The sequence below is a fragment of the Theobroma cacao genome, chromosome 6 (genome assembly GCF_000208745.1).
Source record: "Theobroma cacao cultivar B97-61/B2 chromosome 6, Criollo_cocoa_genome_V2, whole genome shotgun sequence".
In the NCBI taxonomy this organism is placed as follows: domain Eukaryota; kingdom Viridiplantae; phylum Streptophyta; class Magnoliopsida; order Malvales; family Malvaceae; genus Theobroma; species Theobroma cacao.
In genome coordinates this window covers 18,012,196-18,034,039 of record NC_030855.1, presented here as the reverse complement: position 1 = coordinate 18,034,039, position 21,844 = coordinate 18,012,196, and the positions used below count along the sequence as shown (strand labels likewise).

Below are 21,844 nucleotides of genomic sequence, written 5' to 3'. Positions count from 1 at the left end.
TTTTCCTCTTTTATCTCTCCCCCACTCCATCATCTCCTTTTCCTCTTATTCTTCCATTAAAATTAAGTTTTGCAAAATTCTACAACTTCATGAGCAACTTTTAGATTATTTTTTTATTTTTTTTTGAAACCCTAAGAGAGATTTGAGGAAACATATCTTTCAAAAAAAAATGAGAAAACAAAATTTAAATATATAAATCTTATAAGCAAATTTTTATTAACAAGATTAAGCCAAAAATTGTTCTTTTCCTATAAGCCATATCCCACCCTCCTTTATCATAACGTTGAAAATAAAAATTCACTTTCGCTTAAATACTTGATTTTGAAACCCTTGTAAAATGGTTAGTAACATCCCATCAAAAAAATGACTGATCTTCATTTAAAATCTTGAATATCTTGAAACGAGGGGTTTAATTAAAAATTAAAATTTTATATAATATATCATATAAACAATGATTTTGGTTTAAATATAAAAAATCATGTGATTTAGTTTAACATCATAGGTTTAAATTAATTAGCATTTTGGGTTTTATTAAAATGGTTAAGTAACGTCTCAAAAGAATTTTGGTTTTGATAAAAATTTGGAGTTTTATGAGTGCATTCAAAGGGAAAAAAACATAATACTAGCGGAAAAAGAACAATTTTGAACTTAATCCTATTATTTAGAAGCAAAATTGTTGACTAAACAAAATTCTACTAATAAGATTTATTTATTTATTTAAATCTTGTTTTCTCAATCTCTAAAGAATAAGAGAAAAATCTAAAAATTGCTCTTAAGGTTATAAAATTTTGCAAAACCTAATTTTAAAAGAAGAAAAAGATGACAGAATTGGAAAGAAATAGAAAAGACGAGACAAGAAAAAGAATGGTTGGGAGAGAGAAAAGTAAAAATATTTTATTTTTTTATTTAATTAACTATTATAAATTTTTTAATATTTAATTCTAAGTCCTTAAAAGTGATTTATTTTACCTCATTAATGAGGTGGCTCATTTTAATAAGCTGATAATTTATAGAAGTTATAGACTGTCAGTACATCAATTATAAATCCTTACATATAATATGTATATATAAACACAAAAATATATGATGCATAGTTTGTATTATAGAAGATAGCAACATAAAACCAATTATTCAAACTTCAATAGCATGCTTGAAAACTAGGCAAGTTACAAAAATTTGAATTGTAAAACATTACAGGGTTTAAAAGTATAACATCTACAACTTGAATCACCATTATTAATTATTAATAATAGAGTAAGTAACCAAAACCTAAAAAATCAGAGGTACTTCAAATCAACACCTTTAAGCCTATTATTTATATGTAAAATGTTAAATAAAAACCTAAATACTAAAATTACAATAAAAAATGACATAAAATGTTGAATAATATTAATTCTTCAGAGAACTTCAATTTAGAATCCAAAAGATTTTTTCTTAACAAACAAAGTAACAAAATGAAAATGACTAAAACACAAAAAGAAATCAGAGGACAAAAGCACCAGAAACTTACCTACGTTAACTACAATCAAATAAATAAAAGAGAAAACATTAACTACCATCAAGTAGAAAATAAAGAGAGAGAGAGAGAGATTGATGAAAAAAAAAAGATATAAAGAACATAGTTTAAAGTAAAGTAAATCCGCAATCCACAAAAATATATGGAGAAAGATGGGTAAAAAGATAGAAGGCAGAGAAAGGAGAAGAAAGAAGGGTTTTCAACAATAGCCGACGACATGAATGGCGGCGAGAAAAGGGAAGGTAAATGTTCTTTCTTTATGTGATTGTCAATTTTTAGATAAAGACACTTTTAATGTTTAAAGAACCCTACATCTTGTTGTACAAAAGGGGAATTTTTAAAGGAATATGGATTAGGGTTTTGATTATGGGGAAGACAAATAATTATAGAATTTGGGGTCTAGGTTTCGAAGGAATTGGTGTTTTTCGAGGTTTAAATATTGAAAAGTTTTGACTCAACATTTTTTGCTACATTTCAAAAGATTTCAAATTTAAAAGAAAGAGAGACTAGAGTTAGTAAAAAAAGGAAACATAAAACGTATTGAATTTTTTATGATTTGTAAAATAAAAAATGTATTTAAATTATAAAATTTAAATTCTTTAAATGTAAAAATGAAAATGCAGCTAAAATAGTGTAGTTAAAACCCATTTATGTTGTAGTGATATATTAATATTCATGGTAAAAATATATTAATTTTCATGTTGTCAAATTCTTTTAATGATAATAATGTAATTTTGAATTCAAATAATCATTTAAGATATGAACTTAAAAATTAAATTATTTTTATTAAAAAGTTTTTATTTGATTGTTAATAAACAACTATCTATTACTAATTATTAAAGAAAAAGGTTAACTTTTAAATGATTTTATTTAATCATATTATAAAACAAATAAAATTTTGCCCTCACTCTCTCTTTCTTTTCCTACTTCCTTTCCTAATTTCATTTATTTAATTCATGCATAAAAATTAGAAATTAAATAGACAAAACAAAATAAAATATATAAAAACGGGCTAAGTATTTGAACTGCTAATCGGGTGTCACCAATTTGATGGACTCAAGGCTAATTCAAATTGGGCCGAGGTGATACGGCCCGCCTCCTTCTTTTCTTTTTTTTTTTTCCCTACCTGCCACTCCAATTCAATGGTGCCGTTCAGCCCACCTAATATAAATACTAAAAAAAAACTCTTTTTCCTCTTCACCTTTTCTCTGTGGTACCTTGTGATGATTTGTGGTTATTGGAAAACTTTATTTTTTGAAAAAATTTTGGTCTTAGTCCCTGTATCGTAAAAAAAAATATATAGATTTAGTTCATATATAATAATTTATATAAATTGAGTTTTTATATTTTTTTTAATTTAAATCCTAAAATCATTAAATACAAATAAATCTGTATAAACTAATACTTTTAAGATCATGAAAATTTATTAATTAATCAATAAATTAATAATTTATTAATTTATATATCAATTAATAAAAAATTAATTTATGATGATATTTTTTAATATATTTTTTTAAAACATTGAACTCAATACATGTATTGTGCATAATTTTCTCTTATAATACGAAAACATTACATCAAAGCTTTTTAATGCATTAAGAAAAGTTAGAGATGAGGTCTAAGGAGACATATCAATTTTAAGAGAAAACAAGTAATATTGGAGTCATATTTTACAAAAGCCTATTAATTGAGTTATGTATATATATAATTTTGATATATAAGAAGATTATTAATTTATATATCAAGTAAGACCTATGTGTTTTTTTTTAAATGTATTACCTTATAAATTTAACAAATTATTAATTTATTACATTGATCCCAAGTTAAGATCGACTAAAAATAATATTTAATTAAAGTTATTAATTTATCGAGTGTTAATTTATAAAAATTATATTATACCACCGTTAAGTATATTGACTTGACATTTGAACATAAATGACATGGTATTAATTGTGACGATGTGATTAATAATGTCTTGACATGGCATTTATCGTGCAGACGATGTGGTATTAATTAGATTGATAATAGTTTATGTTAAAATGGCACGTGCTAACATGAAGAGAAATGTTGACATGATATTTGTTGACAGGATTACTGCTGGAAAATCACTCAAATTAAACATCCAAAACACTTTAATCCTAAATTAACTTAAATTATGCTGTGGTTGTCGAAATCTTTTCAGGATTGAAAGTGTCGAGCCTTTTTGTTCTCTCATGCAATGAACATAATGATGGGTCCTAAGGAGGATAGAGAATTGATGACTGGTCTTCACGGTGGCTCATGTCTATTGCGGTGAGAGGTGTTGGGTTAGAAATATGAGCGGGCTTATGAGGAAACTCAGAAGCGCAAGCAAAGGAAATTCATTCTTGAGAAGTCATTTCGGTAATACTCATGTAAATTTTCTAAATGATTCTCATGATTTAGCAACTGTATGAATGTCTTCACGTCTTTTTCTTCTTCCCAATTGAAAATACTCATGTATTGTTCTTCCCTCTGCATTCTTTCTTTGTTCTTTGTGTGGATATTGTGCCGGATATTATTCATATTGTTTATAAAATTGTGAATAATTCTCTCAAGAAAAAAAGAACAAAAAAAAAATGAACACTTTTTTGGGCAATATTAAGGCATATGTTTTAGTGTCAAATAGACGCACTAGTGTTAATTTAGCAATATGGATGATAATTGCTACACTTAGTTTATAAATAGATGTAGTTTTTTGTTTTTGAATTCTTAAATTACTTACTCATATTTATAAAAAAAATACCATGTCAACATTTCTTGTTATATTTTTATCAAAAATAAGAAAACATTTCTTATCATGTCAACATTTCTTGTCACATCAGTACAAATTATTATCAATCCAATCAATGCCACATCAATATGATAAATGACATGTTAACACATAATCAATATTACATTAATAAAAAAGTAACACATTATCTCAATCAATAAAATGTTAGCTTAATCAAAATGTCATGTCAATATATCTAAAAATAAAAATTTAACCGGTTTAAATTAAAATTAATAAATTGAAAAAGAATAAAAACTCAATGGCCTGCCCAACTACCCACACCCACTCGTAAACTGAAAGCCAGCTTCTTCTGCATATATTATTTGAAGTAGCAGTATGAAGTTGTATCATCTCACTGTCTTTCACATGTATGTCTAGCCATGTACAACCGTGCAAAGTGTCAACCCTCAAAATCTATCCAAAGTACAAAACCAACCCTCCCCTGCCATGCACCCATCGCTATTATCCAGGGTAGAAGCTCAATCAAACCCACAAACCCAAAGCTAGTTTCGTTTTCCATCTCTTTTTCAAAACAAATGTGAATAATTTATTTATATCATTACTTTAATTGAATTTTAATTAATTAGTGTGCCCCTTTTTTTCCTTATGCAAATACCTAACTTCAACTACCTTTCTCTCTCACTCCCTCGTGTGGCTACTGCTTCGTTTCTTCTTTGCTTTTCTTTTTTGTTTTTAAGCTTGCTGCTCTCGTGAAGCTCTCAGGTTCTTCTGGTGCAGAGATTGATTCATAAAATGAAACCTCCTTTCGTTTAATGTTGTCTTCTAATGAAAAAGGCAGTTGGCTAGGGGCATATGGCTAACATAGGCCTTCACGTGAATTCCCAGCTTGTATTACTTTTTAGAGACAAATTATATATATATTTCGAAAGTTAAAGAGGAAAAGATCATTTCAACAAACTAAATTGATGTAATTTATGGACAAGATTTCACCCTTCATTGTTCATTTGCCTTATATGTTGGGAACAACTTATTGATCATTTATTTTGATGGTAAAAAACTAAGAACAGTTTCATCTTCCCTGATATAGACTGATGACCTGTAAAATTATATATTCCATTTGCATAATTTGGGATACACATATTTCTAACCAAATTAAACATGAAAATAAGGTTTAATTTTCTTAATTTTTGAAGTTTCTGCTTCCTTTGTTTGTACTATTGAGACACAAAAAAAAAAAATCTCCTTCGCATAAATGACTAGGCAACATTAATTCTCCTCAGGCTCTAAGCTACGGTTTATTTTCTTTTCTTTTTTCAACAGACTAAAGGACATAAAATTTTTTCTTATTAATTGCATCACCCTGGTGATGAAGCAACTGTACAATGGGAGAGTGGAGAAGGTGAGCATGAAAAAATATCCACAAACTTTTCCATGAAATGACAATGATGCTCTTCTCTGGATTTTGATGAACAGATCCTTTAGACCCAAAAGCAAAAAACACAAGTTGGCATTTCTTTCAAAACCGTTCTTGAAAAATCTAGCATGTTTAAAGGCAACAGGCCCTGCATGCGGCTGCTGATAACTGACACGTGAGTCCACAAGATCCACACATAATATCACTTGTTAGACACCCGAGAAGGGAACCAACCTGCTATAAATAAGATGGTTTCATGCACTTATTACTTAACCCTCTATCTACCACCATTTGACAAAGAAATCTTCCAAGCTTTTCTGCAAGGTTTTTCACTTCCAGTCCCAATAACCATCTCAAAGTTTTTAGCTGATCATCTCCTGAATCCTGCTTTGGGTTTTTGTCTCTTAACATGGCACCGCATGGAGAGGCTATCACTAGCACTTACACCAGGAGCAAAAACTTCCCCAAGCCACCAAGACTCTCGAACGACAACCTCCATCGAACCATATCGGATATCTCTTTTCAACTCATCAGCAAGGAAGTGCTTGATTACAAAGAAGCAGCAGTAGCCGATGAGAAACAGCTCCCACCCATATCCGAAGTCGAGGATGCAAAGTGCGAGTGTTGCGGCATGAGTGAAGAGTGCACCCCGGAGTACATCGAGCGTGTCCGGAACAAGTTCTTGGGGAAATGGATCTGCGGGTTATGTGCTGAGGCAGTGAAAGAAGAGATGGAGAAAAATGGAGGGAAGATAGATGAAGCTTTGAGTGCTCACATGAATACGTGTGCCAGGTTCAACAAGTTCGGGAGGGCTTATCCAGCTTTGTTGACAGCTGAAGCCATGAGGGAGATTTTGAGGAAGGGTTCAAGACTGGAAGGGAAAGGTACTCTTAGGTCCAAATCTATCAGCCCTAGGGATATTCGAGGTGCTCAAAAGAAAGGTGGCATCGCTAGGAGTTCCAGTTGCATTCCAGCCATTACAAGGGAGATGAATAACCTCACAGTAGCAAACTGATTTGGCCTAAATTAAGCTTTCGATCGTTTCTCCTTTTTTAGCCTTCGGCAGGAATTTCAATCCCTCCTCCCTCAAGCTTTAGTAGTAACTCTTTTTTCCATGGCGTCTCTCGTATGAACCAAACTTTTTACTTGGAATGTTTTTTGGGTTCGGTCCAAACTCCCTCTTTTTTATGAAATCAACTCAAGGAGTATTATTTTTCTATCCTCGGTTGATTCGTATAATTAGCTAATTGCCTTCCTCGCTTTAGATTATAATCTTTTTTTATAGGTGGGCAGAAAATTCTTCCTGCTTTTGATCCCCCATTTCCAGGGGTATGTTTCTTGGAACAAAAAACTTAACCACCTTCTTGCTAGCTAGGGTTTTTAAGCTACAGCTTGGTTCAAATGCCTCCTTTGTTTCCATCCCTTTACCATTTCCCCCACATATGCTGCTAGTTTTATTTTTATACAGTAGGTTCAACTATTGTCAATGTGAATTCTAGCAGAAGTTCACCATTTGTAATTGCTGGGGGAAAAGAGCTGGCTAGGTTTAGACGTTGAATAATGTTTGTGGAGGGGAGATGGCATCCTTTGCTCCTTCATTTTACTCTAACCACGAGCTCTTTTATTATAGTTGTAGTAGGAAGCAGTTGAAACTCATTTTTATGTACTAAATCCATGTATCTGGAGGTATATATATGTATAGTTCAATAAATGAACTCGATCTTCTTCTACCATGTTTTTCTATTAATAATACCTTTCTTTCCTCGATGTTCATGATTAAACAAATTAAACAGTTCAATTTTTTTTTGTTCTTAAATTATAATACCATTTTTTTTATTAGTCAAATTGAACACACAATTCTCTGCTAATTCGAATGAAAAAACAAGAACAAGGAGAGACAGCAGTCATGAATTGCAAGAACTTGGGTAATTAATTCTTCTATATAAATTAAAGCAAATTTTAAGTGGATATATCTTACATTGGATGACGACAACGGATACTAAATTGCTTTAAACAAACTAATAAGATTAACAGAATTAGGTTTAGTGTGTATTTACCGTTCTCTTTAAGTGCTATATAAACTATTAATTTCTTTCAATAAACTTAGATACATAGTAATAGGTTTCTTAAACTTTGACTTAATTTGGTAATTTAAAAAGATATTACGTAAAGCTGTTCCAGCACGTAATTACTTGGCTGAGCTTAATTTGGAGATGTTAGATTCTGGCAGTCAGCAGTTTAAAGATGACACCAACCTTCTTGGGGCTAATCCTATTCATTCGAATTGCCTTATAACAATTGACTCCTCATTATCTCCAGCTATCGTAATGTACGGCTTCCCAACCAATTCAAGCTACCTGAGAGCTTTGATGCACGATTGGCCCACAATTTTAACCGGTTCAATAGTATATAGTATGCTTCCTTTAGCTCTTCTACCATAATCAACACAAGAAAATACTTTAAACATGACCCTCAAACCAACACATACTTCACGTGGACCATATGTGTTGTGGCATACTCTTCAGTTGACTGCTTATGGCTAGGAAAATTTGACCCTACCAGCTTGTCTTGTCCTGGGTCCAGACCAGCCCTAACGGAGCTTACTCTCAATTCGAGAATACAGTTTTACATGCATCATCAATCAACTGATTCGAGCATAAGATTCCAGTAACCCTGGGCAGTCTAAAGTACAAGGGAAAAACAGGCCTGAGGAGTATTACAAGGTTTTTACGGACTAAAGATAAACAAGCCAACAAAATATTAAACCATAATTCTAGAGTTTGTCTCTCTTTTCTGGTCCAAATGTTCAGACAAAAGACCAGTTGATAAACATAAAGCAGATGCAATGAGCATTCTCTTCTTCATTCAACACCTTCCAAGCTACTGCTCTCTCATATGAAACTGGCCTTCCCATGCTTGACAAACAGATCCCGCCTTGTAGACAAGCAAAACCCTACCAGCAGAAACACAAAGTCAGAACAAAGCCAAGAATTCAGTAAATTCAAGTACCTAAAAGCACCATTTAAATATATTTGATATCCATTCATTGGTTATCGTATTCAAATATGTCACTTCTCTAGTTAGAAATCAGAACAAAATGATGCTAGACCTGTTGCATTATCTGCGGGAACTCTGTGCAGAGAGTCTTTCGTCCATGATCATCAAATATCTTCTCCAAAGTTATGTCCTGCAAAGCAACCAGGGTTGTCTCCAGCATGTCAAGACCAGCCTGATTTGCAAAGGTAAAAACGGGCAATGCCTGCAAGAACTATTAGTTTTAGATAAAACCGATTTAAATAAAGGCTAGCATTAGCATTTACAGAAAAATAAAATATAATGGCCAAAAAAGAAAAGAGGGAGACAAGGGAATTCAGTCCAACAGTAATTTGACGTTTGGTGCTTATGCAAAGAAACGTTTAATGGTTCAATTGAACAATCACAAGGGGAAAAAGGGCTCCAGGATTTTTATTCTCTTGATAGATTACTAAATTATATCGAGGCACAGTTTTTTGTTGTGTATCTCGCATTTAACACTAATTCAAGCACTTTCTACCATAAACATACAAACATCCTCTGCCAAAAATATATAGGTTCAATTTGATATGGTGTCAGCCCCATACTATTCCAAGAGAAAAATTCATATTTCATATTACAAGCTACAACATAATGGAAAGGTGGGAATGAGAACGGGGAAGTGAGGTATTAAATACTTCACACATACCTTAAGAGAACAGCACATTATAGCATCCGAGTGATGCCACAAGGTCTTCAGTATGGTTTCACTCCCTTCACTGCCACATTTGAGCAGCTCAACACCCATGTAAAGCCTGCAAAATAGAGACAAATTATCCATGGTTCAAAATATAGCAGCAGTTGTTTCTAACACAAAGATCCAGCTTATGCAACACTTTCGCATGCAATGTACAGGTCACATCAAGGCAAGGGCAGACACCAAATTCAATGAGTCAGATTCTCCAATCTATCATTACAAAGGTACAAGCATTGAAGTCTGATGCTTTCTGTTATGAATGACTTCTTGGAGCCCAATGTTTCAACTACTAACCATTTTTTCACTTCTGTTTTAAAACAAGAGATTCACTAAAAAAAAACATATTTATATATATACATAACACCCAAAAAACCAAATCTAGAAAAATAAACCCAGGCAAGATGACAGCAAGCATTTCTTATTTGACATTACATAAGAGGTCATTTCTAGAATGCTCCAGTTTACAGTTTAGGCAATAACCTGTTGGTAACCACATCTCATCTCAAAACAAGCCAATGAGTTTGAATTCCCCTCCCCAGCTTAATATCAAAATAAATAACAATGGATAAAATCCTTGGAAAGAAAGGTGGGCTGATGTACCTATAACTCTGACAGATCCAACGTGCAAGTGTCTGTGCTTCAGGAGTGCCCAGTGGAGTTCGGAGACCAGCATGTGAACTTAAGTGAGAAGGAGAAAGTGCTAATGCCACCCTCTGAACAGATGATATAATGCTGCGGACATATTGTCGGGCCATGGATGCTACATGTTCTTGCATGTGGCTTTCAAAGGCAAACTCAAACGCTATGGTCATCACAGATCTCATACAGCCAGAATTTCCCGAGTAATCATTAGATGCTTTGTTTCCAGTTGGCCCAATCTCAAGAGCAGAAGCAAGGTCAAGAGTGCGATTTGGACTAGACGCTTCCTGCATCATTTCTCCAGTGCTTAATAAGAAACTCAACAAAAGATGCAGAAAAAACTAACAAAAGACCCTGCTTAACATAATAAATAGATGCCAACCTTCCCAGAATCGAGAGGAATGATGCGAAAACCAGAAGGCAAAAGAGGTGCATCATCAGCAAAAGAAGCATCTATAGGAGCAAATATAAGCTCAGCACAGGTGCCCACAGCATTTTCATCCATTCCGCTGCATAGCTATAAAACAGTACCACAATAATTATGCAAGAAGACAATATTAAAAATAACAAAAACAAGAAGAAATGCTATGAAAGGCTAGTAGCACTCCATACGACTACAAGTGAAAAATCTAACGTCCATCATGCTTTATTCCAAATGTTAAGACCGGATCTGCACTCCATTAAATGAAGTACAAAATGCAGCCAACCGATTGTAGCATCAGCTGCAAATACACAACTCTACAACTAGCAGTCCAGCTGTTCTACAAGAAACTTGAAAGAGCAAAATGGGTTAAGTAAAAGGAATGTATCTCTTTGCCTAAAGATACTACCCATAGAAACATGCTGTTATTACAAACCAGGAGATCACATATCCAAAAATAAGCACCCTTCCCATTCACTAAGCCAAAATCAAAACCAAATAACATCATATTACGCTTGTCAACCCCTGAACCTCACTTGTGGAGTGTGTTCTATGTAAGTTCCCCTTCCTCTAGTTCAAAAATTAAAATAAAAAAGACTTGCAATGAAACTATGCAGTAGAAATATACATCATCACAATTCAAGTAGCATGTTAAGCAATGGTAAAAATAACTCAAGAAAAGAAAGAGAGGGAGTAGAAGCTAAAACCACCCAACGTATATTAGCAGGAAAGAATGATCAACTTGATGAGAAGTAAAGAATACGTACTTGTAAGAGAAAAACATCTCGTGGCATTATTGCATCTTCAGGAGAATGTGCAACTCCCTCCAACTTAATGACCTCTAAGAACTAATAATAACATAAATAATGTGACATGTTAATTAATACATATAAGCAAAAAAGCCAAAAGGTCATTACATCAATGTAGAAAACTGATATTAATAACAATATAACACAAAACATTTTTAAATGCCATTAAGTTTCATTTTCTTACCTCTTCATGCTCGATGGTATGTGCCAGGGGAAGTATAACTTGACCGCCAAACCCACCAACTCGAGACCCTGGTAAGCTACAGGGGCCAACTTTAACAGCTGCAGCTGAGTAGGCATCAATGCTGCTGTCAGCCCATTCTGATCTGTGCTCCCGCAGAAACCGGAGAAGGATTGCAGGAGGTACATTCTAGAAGAGAAACAGCAGAGTACAAAGAGAAAAAATTGTAATTTGTTGACCACGTAACAGGATGCTGATCTAATAAAATTATTTGCAACTATGCAAATGTTCTATAATAAAATTATTTATATATAATTATTTTACAAGTAAAAACAATTTTCCTTCTAGGCCAAAAATATAATACAATTTTCCTTATCAAATGGATGGGCTACCCCCTTAACTACTCCAATCTGTGGTGAAAAGAAGATTCAATACCAGGTCCTTTTTAGAACTACCAAAGTGCTTAACAATGTAGTTGGCCCCCCTTGCTATGATAATAACAAATGCTTAGATATTCAATCCTGTAGAGCTAGCAAAAATGAGATGACTGACAAGTGCTGAGTCATCCGGGTTATACAAAGTACTTATTGTCACATTGAGGAAGTTGCAAAAATTGTACATACTAAGACAGGCAAACACCAAAAGCAACTTGGGCAGGCACAAACATTGGGAAATGCTTAAATAAAAAGACACAACAGAATATCATAACAAGATGTAGCCACTTGCAGGCTGACAAAAGATGTGAGGTGCAGTAAGGAAAAGCCCTCCAATGTGAGTAACATGGCATCATAGCAACCACAAAAACATAAGAATAGCATAATTTACGAACAATTCAGAAACAATGTTATGTACTTCCCATAATTGTTTCCCATTAACCATCAAGACTAAAACACGTGCACATTCTCACCTGTAAAAGCATCGATGCTTTAGCACATAAGACTGCATTGCTAACAGAAGGAAATCCATTAGCAAAGGAAAGATTAAGGCCCATTAGCTTGTCGGGAGATGAGTTCACAAGGATAGTAACATCATCCATGCCATCATTGCCCATCATTGACCACCCCTCATCAGTAAAACCATTGAGAGCCTCATTAAAACCCCTGTCAGGAATCAGCTTTCAAATTATAAATAGCAAAACAATTTTAACAGAAAGAAATTACATTGTTACAAGCACTTGGAAACAAACCTGCTTAACCTCTGGCTAAGTGCTCGTAAGGCTGCTGGTCGTCGGCCCCAGCCAGTCACATTGGACTGCGAAACCTCCTGTGCTATCTGCCTCAGTTGTCTTAGAGCCTAAAAAAAATCAGAAAATAAGATCCTCATTATTTTTATAATTATAAAGCTACAATTTTGAAATTTTGAGTAGAAAAGCCTTCCTCCAAATAGAGTCAGATGCTTGCGACTGGAACCAAAAGAAATAAGGCAGCGATATGTAGCATGCTAACTTGGCAAAACAATCTTACCGCCATTGTTGTCTTTTGAGCAAGCACTGTTGATGATTCATAAAGTGGGCGCAACACTTCTGGCACTCTCCATGGCTGGTTGATAATAAGCGTTCCAAATTAAGTACAACATGTTGGTCATATATATAGCTCAAAACATTGAAAACAGTTAGGTAAAAAAGCCAGGTATACCTCCAAATCCATATGATCAACGATGTGTATGATTGAACCACCCCCCTCACAAGGTCGTATAAGGTACCCACTCGGCAACATTTCTGCTCTCACAAAATGCTGCACTGCTGGCATGCTAGGGCCATTTTGAGTATTTTTAAGCGACCTCTCACAGACCTAAGCATTGCAAAAATCATTACAAAAAAAGCTTTTATTCATGAGATAAAAATAGGTGCATTAGTGTCTTCGAATGTTTAATGCCTGAAATAAAATAGCTACAACATATTTGGTTCCATGATGATTCCAAAAATCAGAATAATTATCAAACCACATACCACAAGGCTTCCATCTTCTAGAACAGAAGTATAACGCAATAACCAGAAGTCGCGAGCAGGCGCCAATGTTGTTGGCGCATAGAGCTGTATCATCAACAAATTTGAAAAGATCACTAAATAAGAATGCACCAAAAAAGGCTAACAACCACAACATAATAATGAGCACTGACCTGCATGTACAGCAGCTCAATGGTTCCACCATTGGCAGTTGGCAACACATTTAGAACATCCACAGCTCGGCAATCGCGGAACCACGAAGGCCTATCCTTGAGGAGTTCTGCAACCTGGAAGGAACATAGTTATTGAACTTCAAAGTTCATACTCAAAATGAAGAGGCATTTGTAGCAGGCTACAAGACAAGTAGACTTACCCTTGTAGGTTCGAGACCCACAAGGCCGCAGGCACGTGCTGCCACTCCAGTGCAACCATGGGAAATAGCAACGATTCCAATAGAATCCGGACCAGGCTGTTCAAGTCAAAAAAAGATGAAGAGACTGGATTAGAAGTCAAAAGTTGCTGCTTAATGAAACAATTTATCTTAACAGAATTTACCCAAACAAAATTACATTCTAACCCAGTCTCAGCAAACTGATTAAAAAATATACAAGGGTCTAGCAATGGAGAAAATAACCCTGTCAGCTTTGCAATTTTTTAACTTCAAAACAACAAATTTTATTAACATTTTATGTTATTATAATAAGAAAAGAATAGTTAATTTAATATCAAAATATTAGAAAAGAAATGAAAAAGGTCAAGAGATACCTTCATTCCAGGCATTTGGACCCACTCTACAGCAGTTCCAGTGGCCTTTGAAAGAAACTCTGCTAAAGTCTCTTCTGCAATGGACAAAAGCCTGGAAAAAATACAAACATCAATTTATAATCCACAAATACACACACAATAAAGTGGTCACAAAGCACGATGACAGAAAAGGACCCAACAACCACAACCCCACTAACCCTGCAGGACTAGCATCTCTCGGCGGATGCTGAGGTGTCACGTGGTGTTGACCGCTCGTCACCACCGATTCACAGCTTGGATCTTTGGTAGCAAGTGTCGCCTGTAAGTAAATGACCCTTCTCTCTCAATTCCCATGGAACTCAATATTCATCCAAGTAGATAAAAATTTAAATAAAACAAATAGTCGCCTATTTGTGGGAATGCAATTGATTTTTGGCATTATATAAGTTGAATTAGAGAACAGTTAAAACTTCCAAATTTTCTTTCCCCAATCCTACAAAATTCAAGCCACTGAGAAGAACCATAACTAGAGGTAAAGAACTCAGAATCCAAAAGCATAAATTCTCACATTCTGAGTATGTTGGCGAAAGTAGCCATTTTCATACACCAATTGTGACACCTGCTTCTGCAACCTATCATTTTCCTCCATCAAAAGCTTGTTCATCGCAGTCAGCTTCCTATTCACAGCTTGAAGGCGTGAAGCCTCTTTCCTCTGCTTCTCTCTACATCTGATAAATCACAAACATAAATAATAACATGCATTATTATTAAAATTAAAAAATGATATTTCAACTGAAAAACTCTGACAAACCAAGCCTCAAAGGCTCAAGTACTAATTATACTCGGTTGGAGAAAATTTTACATTTTCTTTAACCACAAATAAACGCTTAAAATCCCACATTTTATTGCTGCCTTCTAATTCATTTCCATCATCGTAATTAATAAAACTGAATACAAATTCTTGAAGCAAATAAATTGCGCTAAACACAGACACTTCAGAAAACCAAAAGCAAACCTTCTATTTTGGAACCAAACTTTGATCTGTTTTGGCTCAATGTTGGAGAGAATAGGGCACTCCCTAATCAACTGCTGACGACGAATCGAACTAGGCTTGGGGCATTCATGATAAAGCCTTTCAAGGGCCTCAACCTGCTCAGGTGTGTACCTTACATATTTCCCATTATCAAGATTCCCAAGTTTACCATCCTTGCAGGACATTGCCATCTTTCAAACTTCACCCTCAAAACTTCTGTAATAGCCCAAATAGCCTCCCTTTACTAAAACCACAACCCGTGCAACTTCCCTTGAATCACAAGAAACCGAACAAAAGTACAAAAACTCAATCTAATAACCGAAGTTTACAATTTCTACATACACCCAACAGAAAAAATCTAAAAAAAGGCTTCTTCTTTTTCTTCTTTTTCTTTTTCTCTCTCTTCCTTAGGTTACTTCATAGCTTGAAAGTGAAGACGACACAAAGGGAAATCTGTTTTTTGCTTTCTACTAGGTTTTCATCATAAGTGCCGGAAATCTTACAACAGTGGACTTGTTCAATGCTTGATTGTGAAATGTTAAAGGCTAAAGAAAGGAAAGAGAGAGAGAAAGATAAAACCCGACAAGGGACAACGATATCCTGATTGGGGATAGTGTTATCCTTGGACCTTACTTCTTTTGGCACTCTTTGAGGACAGCCCCAAACACCAAGAAAAATCTCTTAAAATCTTTCGAGATCAGAGCTTCCTATCCCAAAAAACCGATCTGATTAAACCAACCATTTTTTTGTTTGCTCCAAACAAAAAATAGAAAAGCTTTCTCCTTGGAACAAGTTACCAACAATTCCACTCAGCCAGCCTACCGATTCTGAGTCACCAAGAAACCTCTTAAAGATTAAACGGCCAAAAAGAGAAAAAAAAAAAAGAAACAAAAGAAACGTTTGAAGGCCTGACTTTCGCTAGATTCAAAGCTCTCTTTTGTTCTGGTGCTTGAAAGCAGAGATCTCTCCAGTTTAAGGCCAAAGAACCATCTCCAACGACACCGTTTCGCCGATCTCCATTTCGTGAAAGACCCAAATCGTCCCTAACCTCTGAAACATCGTTTCTTTCTTTCTGGGGATTCAATCACCAAAAACCAGAGCTTTAGTTTTCAGCATGAGATTATTTCTTTTCTTTTTTGAACAGAGCATAAAAAAGAAATGGATTTAGAAAACAACAGAAAGAGGAAAAAGAAAAGGGGGAAAAACAACAGTGAAGGATATTGTTGGTGGTGGTGGTGGTCTGCAGAAGGAAAAAGTAAGAATGGGCAGTAGTACCTTGATGGGTTTTTGCTTTTGGTTGCTTTTGGAGGGGTTTTTTCAACTTATTAGAGTTTGGTTTTTCGTTTTTCGTTTTTTGTATTTTTGGTTCCTATCTGTGTGAGGGTTTTCATTGGTTCGTCACTTTCGGCTTCTTCACTGTGAAACACAGTGAGGCAGAGAGCCTTCCACTTCACTGCGCAGACCAATGGAGGAAAGTACGAGAATTTTTTTAATACTTCTTTATTCACATTGGTTTTCATGCAAATGGCCTCTTTGCCCTTCGATTGCTTCAAGCAGAATACTCTTCTTATTATAATATTATTATTATTGTCGCCGGGAGGTGCTGCTGGCATGGCAGCTGCTCAATGCTTTAGTTACAGTCGATTTCCCTCCCATATTTGGGCTTTCCGTAAATATTTAAAATTTTGTTTAGCATCGAATGATTTTACATAGTATAGAAAAATATAATTATAAAAAATTTTCAATATTTCTCTTTCAGTTTGGGATGATTAAAGTTTATTTATGTAAAACAAAATAAAAACTTAAAAAGTACCATTGGAAATCTCAAATTTTTAAATCTAGTTAGATATGTTAACAAATATGATTAAAAGTAATTTTAATTATGAATAAAAAAATACATAATAAATAAATGTATCTCAATAAAAAAAAATTGATTATGTGATTGAATTTGCCGATTACAATAAAAGTAACGTTAATTATAATGTTACTTAAGGTCTCATACATTTTCATTAGAAAAGAAAATGGTTTTGGTTTAGCAATTTTATGGACAAATAATATTATTTTTTCCATAAGGAATGTTTTAAAAAGCCATTTTGAACTTTCAAACAACAATCTCAAGTCTCATAATAATAATAATAAACATTATTTGCAGAGTAATCAATCACCTTCCATTTCATAAAAGCCATTAAACTATCCTATTCGTAAAGATAAACGAGTTTAAAGGGAGAATAGATTTTGAAAAAAACATACTTGTAAATAGAAAATGAAAGACTTGAGAGGCACTAAGAACATGAAGGGGTGGCAAAATCGTCAAAGGGAAACCCCTGCAAGGGCATAAAAAATGTGAAAGTGGCAAAAGCGTAAAAAAAGGAAGAAACAAGGGGTAGAAAGTGCGGGGAGCGATGAGAAACTTGAGAAAGCTTATAAAATAAAATACAGGAAGGCCAAGGCATGAGAGAGAAAGAGAGGGACCGGCGTGGGTCACAGAGGACACCATGATGAGGTTTTTGCATGCGTCTCGATTTCAAACCCCCCACCTCTCTCTCTCTCCCTCTATTTAATACGCCGATACCACTGTTTAAAAAAAACTTTTGGCTAAAATAAATAAATATAGTATGAATAAAACAACCACTTTCTTTATTACTGATTAATAAATAAATACTCTGCTTAAAAATAATTGGAATTTAGATTAGATTAGATGGTCTCCATCTCATGATCACTTAACACAACATCACATCACATGCCATTGTATATCATTTGATCATTTCTATTATTATTATATACTAATAACTAAATATGACGAGTTATCTCATAACTTTCATTTAACAATTTTATACAAGTATCCTCTATTAGTTGTCAATAAAAACTATTTTTAGAATATAAAAGCATATTTATAATTTTATTGAATTTAATTAATAAAATATCAAACTCTTATAATTTTGATAATAAAAAAGAATAAAATATTTATATAATAAAGAATTTTATGATCTAACGGATTTAGAAATTATTCCTATTAAATTGAAATGAGAAGAGTAAAATTTAGAAAAAGAAAAGATGATGAAAGGTTGTGTGGGATGGGTGATGAGATGAGAGAAAGAGAGAAGACAGATTGAGAAGACATGAGGGACGGGATGGGATGGGTGGGTGCGTGAGTGTGATGGAATATTTGTGAGGGTAAGCGGGTGGGGACATTTTGGGTGTTAGCAGGCCTTATCGTCGGATGTGTCTCTGTCTCTTCTGCTCATTTTCTGCTATTTATATATTCTATTGCTTATTATCAGAACTACGGTTCACAGGTTTCACTTGGAATTGATGCCCATTTTGTGATCTAAAAAGCCTTTCTTTCTGCTTACCACGACCAGCACCTGGATCCTTTTTTCAGTTTTTCCCCTCTTGACTCAGCTCTACTGCTTCTGGTACAATTTTATTCTCTCCATACACGATTTTATGTAAGAATTTGTTTGTTTTACTTTTGAATTTTGTAATTTATTTAAAATGTTCTTTGGGTTACATTTGGAATGAATTTATTGACAGAAAAGAACATAAGAAAACATGTGAAACAAATGCAGGCAGACACTGAATTTTCAAATAGTATAAATAACTGAAAATATATATATATAACACTCTATAATTTATCATGAAAATTGAAATCATTAATCAGTCATAGATGTTCTCATATATGAATTAAGTGTGATAATTAAGTATTTAAGACAGACATCTTCCATTCGACCTGCACCCTCGATTATTTTTCACCTTCAATACATATTATTTTTGTTTCTAATTATTGATCAAACCTTTAATTATAAAAAGCCATTCATTCATGTGTTCATTGATTAACTAGGTGAGATAAAATTATACAATGGAAAAAGTTTTAAACAGTAAAAATATAAAAACCCATGTTTTCCAAAAGCTTAAACCTTCTTCAACCATTATGCTGAAATGAATGGCATTCAACAAAATTGAATACACGTATATATTTTTATAGAATAAATAAAGTACGGATGGTTTAGTTATATAAAGACAGTAATAGTAATGATAGAGAAGTCAAATTCTACCAACCTAGGCAATAATGAAGAGTGCTATAATTCATAGTATTTTGGTACATCGAAATGCCCCACAAATATTCATGCCTCCTTGCCTAGTGCAATCAACTTATTGCACGCATCATTAGTTAGCATGAAACCCAACCCAACCCAACCCAAACCACACCTGTAACCTCTCCCTCCATGCAAGTTTTAACCCTCCCCAGCACATTAGGATCCAATAAAAGCCTTGCTCTCTAAGCATGGACCATATATTCTACATAATCCATCCATTTATGCCTAGGAGTTTATCAATTAAAATGTCAAACCGTATTTTTAATTTTAATCTTATCATACACAAATAAATTATAGAATATTATATTTTATCATTAATGTAAATAACAACAATTTTTATGATTGTTTTCTCCTTAATAATTAAGATAACGAAAAATTGAAATTCGAAATGTTTGGACTCGAAAAAGATATATAATCACTATTAAAGACAACCTCTAATTAGTTAGCCGCAATCTATAAAATTGATAGATTTCAACTTTTGACTTCGTAACACATGAATGACTTTTTACTTCCCTTTCGTTTAAATTGCTTATGCCATTGCATCCTTGCATGTACATGTACATGTATGTATTATCATAAAACCATTATCATTGCAGTTGGTGAGGATCAAAACATAATAATACTACTAATTTACTAACTTTTGGCAATTCAATTACTAGTTCTTTTTTTTTAAAATCTTTTAATTTGGGTGTATGCCCATACGTGAAATTATTATTGTTAAACATGATTCTATGATAGTAACGCTATATATCCTCAAGGTGTCTCATGTCATGAAATCAAAGGATCCTCTGCCCATCCACTGGCATTTATTTTACTTGTACACTTGGTTAATATGGGCCCACGATTCTCCTCAAGGCTTGGGAGGTGCAATCATTATCCACCGTTCATCATGCTGACAATTTTTAGATCATCATCACGACCCTAACATCAGCCACGTACCACGCCCGTATTTAAGTCAAGTAGTCGAAGTAGGTGGTGCAGCAGGGGCAATCGGGGCGGGAAAAGGCACTATCACCATCCATGGATGTCATGCACATGAAATCCTCCGCACGAGACACGCACATGCCGCTACGTTTTAGGTACGTAGGTAGGAGACAGGCATGACCCGACAAGAAATTTGGTGGGGTCCGTGAATGATTTTGATGTGCTGAGCTGGGAGGTGACGTGGCGTCCATTGTTATGATGGCTTTTCCTATGCAGTTTCCGTTCGGCGAATATAGTATATTATTCTCGGCGGCGTCACCGGCTTTAATTTATTTTTGGTAGCGCCAATGGAGTGTTTCGGGAAGTAAAAAGCACGCCAGAAACGTGCAGCTGCAGCGGCCTCGATTCTTTTTAGGCTGCCATTTTTTTGAAACTTCATTCACTCCCGCTTAATTATATATGTCAATTTTAATGTTTCCGTTTTAACTTCATAATAAATTAATCAAGTCAGATACTTTAATATTTGATAAATTTTAATTATAATTTCATATCTATTTATTAAATTTATAAATAAATAATAAAATTTAAAAATATAAATATTATTAATAAAATAAAAAATAACTAAAATACCTTTTATTCTCTCGTTCATTTTTTCTCGTACAACGTGACCGGTCGATAATGCTTCTATTCGCTTATCGACCATCCCATGACAAATACTCTCCAAGAAAAAGAGCATCAAAAGGGAGCACCTTTGATAGCATCAAATCGATGCTCCCTCTCCCAAATTTTATTTTTTATATAAAAAATTATAATTTATATAAAGTAAATTTTAAAATTAATAAAAAATAAAATTATTTTTTAAATTTTATTATATTATTAAATTAATAGAAACGTTAATAATTAACTAAGCTCTAGTCTTACGTGTCTCATGAAAAATATTTTTTTGAGATAAATTATTAATTTTAAAAATTAATGAACTTACGTAAAATTACAGTTAAAAATCAAAGATAAGAGTATTTTACCTTTAATTATATTATTTATTTTGTTAGCAATTGCTCTTAGCATTTTTAAACTATTATATTAATATATTAAAAATTATCATATTAATTTTAATTATTGAATTTAGTATAAAAATATTATTTTCAATTGGTTCTAAAAGATAATCCTTAAACCAATCCTTAACAAGAAATTTTTTATTGAATATACAAAAACAGAAACAAAAACTTCTATTCTATTCTATTAATATTTTTTTTATGTACAAGTTTTTATTTACAATCATGAGTAGGTGTGAAATTTATCAAAATAATATTAGATAACATTTATATGCATAAATGTGTAAACTCTTACATAATTCAATATTATAATTAAATAATTATAAAATTAAAATAAAAAATTGTAATTAGTTCATAAACTCGTTAGAGCCCAATATTATGAGAAGTCCACCCTTTAGAAGGGGCTGGCAAGTTTCAACCAGCCCAAACAAATGACGGTCCTAGCCCACGTCAAAACTTAAAAGGGCCCAAATAAAAATTGTAATGGGCCTCCCCAACCCATTCAGCGAATTCCCCAATTTACCCTTCTCTTTCTTAAAAAAACACCT

General features: G+C 33.6%; 2 protein-coding genes across 2 annotated transcripts; one reads left to right on the top strand and one right to left on the bottom strand.

Moving 5' to 3' along the window:
• On the top strand, positions 5,960-7,449 carry LOC18596005. The gene has a single exon (XM_007024219.2). The coding sequence runs from the start codon at positions 6,092-6,094 to the stop codon at positions 6,695-6,697; it is 606 nt and encodes a 201-aa protein (XP_007024281.2). The 5' UTR covers positions 5,960-6,091; the 3' UTR covers positions 6,698-7,449.
• LOC18596004 (homeobox-leucine zipper protein ATHB-15) lies at positions 8,138-16,688 on the bottom strand. Its single transcript, XM_018123593.1, has 18 exons — positions 15,206-16,688; positions 14,759-14,918; positions 14,409-14,509; positions 14,212-14,302; positions 13,820-13,915; positions 13,620-13,733; positions 13,450-13,533; positions 13,136-13,291; positions 12,965-13,039; positions 12,688-12,794; positions 12,409-12,601; positions 11,505-11,690; positions 11,279-11,359; positions 10,473-10,607; positions 10,052-10,377; positions 9,404-9,509; positions 8,792-8,941; positions 8,138-8,635 (listed from the first exon to the last, which is right to left on the bottom strand). Exons 1-18 carry the CDS (start codon positions 15,412-15,414, stop codon positions 8,489-8,491), a joined length of 2,517 nt encoding a protein of 838 aa, XP_017979082.1. The 5' UTR covers positions 15,415-16,688; the 3' UTR covers positions 8,138-8,488.

Bases quoted from the DNA above. Each gene is read 5' to 3' on its own strand.
- LOC18596004 (XM_018123593.1), bottom strand. From the start codon at position 15,414: ATGGCAATGTCCTGCAAGGATGGTAAACTTGGGAATCTTGATAATGGG. The intron at 14,919-15,205 runs GTTTGCTTTTGG...GTGATTTATCAG, and splicing joins GTTTGGTTCCAAAATAGAAG to ATGTAGAGAGAAGCAGAGGA. The intron at 14,303-14,408 runs GTTAGTGGGGTT...TATTTTTTCCAG, and splicing joins AGAGATGCTAGTCCTGCAGG to GCTTTTGTCCATTGCAGAAG.
- LOC18596005 (XM_007024219.2), top strand. From the start codon at position 6,092: ATGGCACCGCATGGAGAGGCTATCACTAGCACTTACACCAGGAGCAAA.